The sequence below is a fragment of the Frankliniella occidentalis genome, unplaced genomic scaffold (assembly GCF_000697945.3).
Source record: "Frankliniella occidentalis isolate FOCC.00 unplaced genomic scaffold, Focc_3.1 Scaffold253, whole genome shotgun sequence".
Lineage (NCBI taxonomy): Eukaryota > Metazoa > Arthropoda > Insecta > Thysanoptera > Thripidae > Frankliniella > Frankliniella occidentalis.
The window spans coordinates 383,460-387,706 of NW_026267379.1; the positions used below are offsets into that span (position 1 = coordinate 383,460).

General features: G+C 57.0%; 1 protein-coding gene across 2 annotated transcripts in view; it reads right to left on the reverse strand.

Moving 5' to 3' along the window:
- Positions 1-1,078: 1,078 nt before the first annotated feature.
- The window catches only part of LOC113204334 (endothelin-converting enzyme homolog), an 8,231-nt gene continuing 5,062 nt past the window's right edge, over positions 1,079-4,247 (reverse strand). For both annotated transcript variants that reach the window (XM_052273200.1, XM_026419495.2), the window contains 8 exons: positions 3,936-4,080; positions 3,725-3,842; positions 2,936-3,032; positions 2,467-2,830; positions 2,297-2,345; positions 1,962-2,157; positions 1,729-1,893; positions 1,079-1,544 (listed from right to left, as the gene is read on the reverse strand). In XM_052273200.1, coding sequence (XP_052129160.1) covers positions 1,371-1,544; positions 1,729-1,893; positions 1,962-2,157; positions 2,297-2,345; positions 2,467-2,830; positions 2,936-3,032; positions 3,725-3,842; positions 3,936-4,080 — 1,308 coding nt within the window. In that variant the 3' untranslated portion in view covers positions 1,079-1,370. The remainder of the gene's footprint in view (positions 1,545-1,728; positions 1,894-1,961; positions 2,158-2,296; positions 2,346-2,466; positions 2,831-2,935; positions 3,033-3,724; positions 3,843-3,935; positions 4,081-4,247) is intronic.

Sequence of the window (4,247 nt, forward strand, 5' to 3'; positions counted from 1 at the left end):
CCGCAACCCCCCCGGACCCCGAGCCCCCGAGCACGTCGGCAACAGTGCAGCCTGCGCCGGCCTGCGCCCGACTGTCTGCCGCGCCCGGAGCGCGGGGTATCGACTCAGGCAGGGTCAATTCTTTCTGAACACATAGTAAACATGAGATTAGGCGGTGCTCATCTTTTGGCGACAACGCGGAAGAAGGGCTCGCTCGCGCTAAAGTACAGTTTGTTGAGTCCTGGGCTCGAGCTGCCCGTTGACCTGCAGCAGATCGTTACCAGGGGGTGAAGGGTCGGGTGCGGGACGGGGAAGAAGATAGCGCTGGCGCCTGCAGGGTAGGCAACCCCTTCGATACCACCTCTCTTCTGTGGCGTCTCTCTTGAAGTCTTCCCCATCTCTCGTTCGTCCAACGTATTTGCAGTGAACTGGTGCACAACGCCCGGGCGGCAACCGCGTGCCGCACGTACTAAACCTGAGCTTCATCAACAACTTGCTAAAGCCTCGCCGTGCGTATCTACGCGCCGAGTGGCCTGTTTGTTTGCCTGATCGTTACAGTAGGCCGAAGCCGAAGGCTCAGTAACTGATCTATCAGAATGATACAACTTCAGCAAACTGCCGATACAACTCAGCGCGTTCAAGTTCCCCGACAAGCTCAAGCGTCAAGCCGCGTCAAGCAGAGAAACTCACCCGATACAGCCTACACGGCCGCCCGGGACCACCACAAGGGGATTAGTGCTAGACACACGAGCGGTCTGTCTCACTCCGCTGCCCCGGGCGTCAGACGCAACCCACCCCGTTCTTTTTATTACCACACCATTGACTTGCAGAGCTTTAGGTCTAACTATGCAAGGTGGCCGACTACGCCGCGCACTTTCGTAGTCCGTACCGCATCCACGGGTGCGAGCGGGTTTGCCTATCCTCGCTGCCCACGGTTCCTTGAGGCCCCATGCGAGCAGGCAACAAGCCTGCACGCGTGCATGCTGTATAGTATAACCACAGAAGTGCGCTGCGCGAGTCAGCCACCTGGTATGTGCAGCAGGCGCGTCGTACCGTAACAGTGATTCGTGAGGTATCGCGAAGCCAGTTACGCAAGACGGTCTGGCGAAGATTTAGTTGCATTATTTTTACTCACGTTGTAATAAAACAGTCGACGATTTGGTTAATTAACACGACTAGATTAATATTATATTAATTAAATAATCAGTCCATATTGTAAGTATGAAAATTTTTGAAACATATTTGTAAAATATACATCATAACAACGAAGATTCGAGTTATTTTGTGATAAAAGCATCATGACGATATCACATTTATGATGCACAATTATTTGGACAGCTTTGATGGATATTTGTGATAAGGGGTGGGCCACAACGGGTGGGCTGCAGCCCCTACCAAATGATGCACTTCTTGGTGGGGTTCATGGGACTGTCCGCGGGACAGCTCCAAGTCTCTGCGAACTCGGGGAAGTTGGAGAGGGCGCCGATGACGCGGAAGCGGGCGGGGCTGTGCGAGTCCCGCAGCTGCAGCGCGTCGAACTGCGCGTCCGAGTTGTGACACCACACCTGCCAGGACCAGAGAGCGGTGGTCGATGAGGAGTACCCAGAGAAAGCGATCGGCATGGACAGCCTTCGTGAGGCTAGCTCAGGAAGGGGCTTGGTGATTGTTTTGGGGCTAGCCATGAGCAAACCATGCGATGGTTTGAAGCGAACACGACACCGTGTAAACACAGATTGAGGCGGAGCTTACGTTGGCGAAGGCGAGGAAGAAGAGCTGCTCGTGCGAGTAGTTGTTGAGCCCCGGCAGCGCGGGCTCGCGGCCGTGGCGGTCCGTGTACCGCCGGTAGCCCAGGAACGCCTCGCGGACGCCGCCGTTGTCCGCGATGTTCTCGGCCAGCGTGAAGCTGCCATTGACCTGCGGGGCAGTCTCCTCAGCACGCGTTCCTTCCCCCTGCTTCGGATGTCGTAAGCTCGACGACTTACCCTCTGCGTCGCTGTCACGTTGTACGTGTCGTACTGCTTGACGAAGCACTGCGCGCGGTCGTTGTACTCCTTGGTGACGTCGGGGCGCCACCACGAGTTGCGGAGCCCCTTCTTGTCGTACTCTTTACCCTCGATGTCGAAGCCGTGCGTTAGCTCGTGGCCCAGGATGGCACCGATAGAGCCGTAGTTCAGCACCCTGCGGCGGGCAGCAGGCGAACAATCAGCACGGGAATTGGGGAATGGGTGCAAAAGTTACTGTAATGAATGCGATCAGTGAGTGTGCTCTCCTCTACAAAGGTGCGGTACGGTAAGTTCATTTCCGTTTTCGTACTTACTCCAAGCCCAGATAGTAAAATGGAACCTGAAGGATCCCTGCAGGGATAGCTACACACAGAAGAGCACATTTCTAGCCTACTGTCTTTGGAAATGTTAAACATTGTCCACACTCCTCTCCCCTCACATGTCCCTCAACAACACACCCCAGCTCTCTCTCCCCCGTGCTCACCGATGGAGTTGATGGCACGGCTGTAGAAGGCGTTCACCTCGATGGGGTCCGTGGCCCAGCGCTCCTTGTCCTTCTCCGCGGCCGGGTCCTTCTTGTCCTTGGGCGCGATGGTGGCCAGGAGCGTGCGCACCTCGCGCGCCTTCATGTTGAGCATGTTCCAGAGGAACTGGTCGGGCTGCATGCGCACGCCCTCGTAGAAGCGCTCCAGCTCGCCCGCCTCCAGCAGCCACTCCGGGTAGCCGATGAAGGCCCGGATGGCGGCCGCCTTGTCCAGCGTCGCGCGCTTGGTCTCGGCGTCCATCCAGCGCACGGCGTGCACCAGGTCGCTGAAGGCCGCCGTGATGTCCGCCAGCATCTCCCGGACCTGCACCAGAGCAGCGCAGAGCGTCAAGTGAGCGCGCGCCCGGGGGGTAGGCAGCCCAACCAGCGCGACGGAGCTGGGCGGAGCCGGGCGAAGCGCGACACTCACCTTGCTGACGGTGTCGCGCAGGGGGTTGACCACCGCCATCTGGTAGCTCACCGCCATGTGCATGAACGTCTTGACGGCGCGCACGCAGAACTTGGTCCTGGAGGCCATCGGAAACAATCGTTCGCAATTATTATTTACCATCGCGGGCGTGACGTGCGCCCCGCGGCGGATAAAGTAGTGATACGGTGACGGTGTGGCAGGGCAGCTCCCTAGTATAAATGTTATCTGCACTTTGTAGGAGGCGCGCTCAAGGCGAACAATCAGCTGATCAAACAAATTGGCAAGTGCGGCTCGGTACAGGCGCAAGGCGTCTTGGCAGAAGTGTATAAAGCCAGGCGCGCGCCCGGCCTCGCCGCCCTCCTCCGCAGAGAGCACGTCGCACGCCAACCACCGCCATGGCCGCCCACCGCCTCCTCGCCGCCCTGCTGCTCGTCGTCGTGGCCTTCGCCGCCCTCGCCGCCGCGGACCTGTTCGCCGAGGACACCCGCTGGGTGTCCGTGAGCGAGGAGCGCATGTCCGCCGTCAAGAACCTGATCCGCGTGCCAGCCAGGTGCCCCTCGGGCTACCGCTACTCTAACGGCCGCTGCCGCGAGTCCGTCTGAGGCCCCCAAAGCCGAGGCCCTGAGGCTGAGGAGGTACGACTCCAACTACAGTCGATTTGTTTCGCTGTGTAGTCGTCTAAACCGTATTGCACTTTTTCATCAGTTTGGACTGATTTGAACATTTTCCTTTTAATTCGTGCAAGTGTCGACCAATTTTTTTCAAAATAAATTTTTAAGTTTACCGGACCTGGATGAGGGTTGGAGACCCTTGTAAACAGTAGACAGCAGGGTGTGCTTCATGTCTCGGAAGAGCTGGACCGTGTGTGGGGAAACTGTCTCCACCACTTTCCACCACACCAAGCGCTCTGAAATCAAACAAATTGTGTCAACCACGAGTGGAAAAAGCTAGTTTTGACCATGGGAAATTTAATAAATGCCTTAAACGAATAAGAACTGACGTATGTTTTCCGGCTTCGATCGGTGCAGAATCACAGCCATGGCCTTGAAATAAGATGGGTCCGTCACCAGGATGGGGTCCTTGTCCACGTCAATAGTGGCGTTGAGGCCCTCGAAGAGCACTTCCAGGTACTGGGCAAAGTCAATCTGGAACGGAGAAAAGAAGGGTCAGGAAATGAATGTGCTATGTTCAGATTCATTCATCGGCAAGTACAGTGTGTGGCCAGCCTGCGCCTTCGTCAGAACGGCAGATTACCCCCCCCCCCCCCCCCATGGCCACCTTTTCACACTTCCAATCTAGGCCCTACTGACAT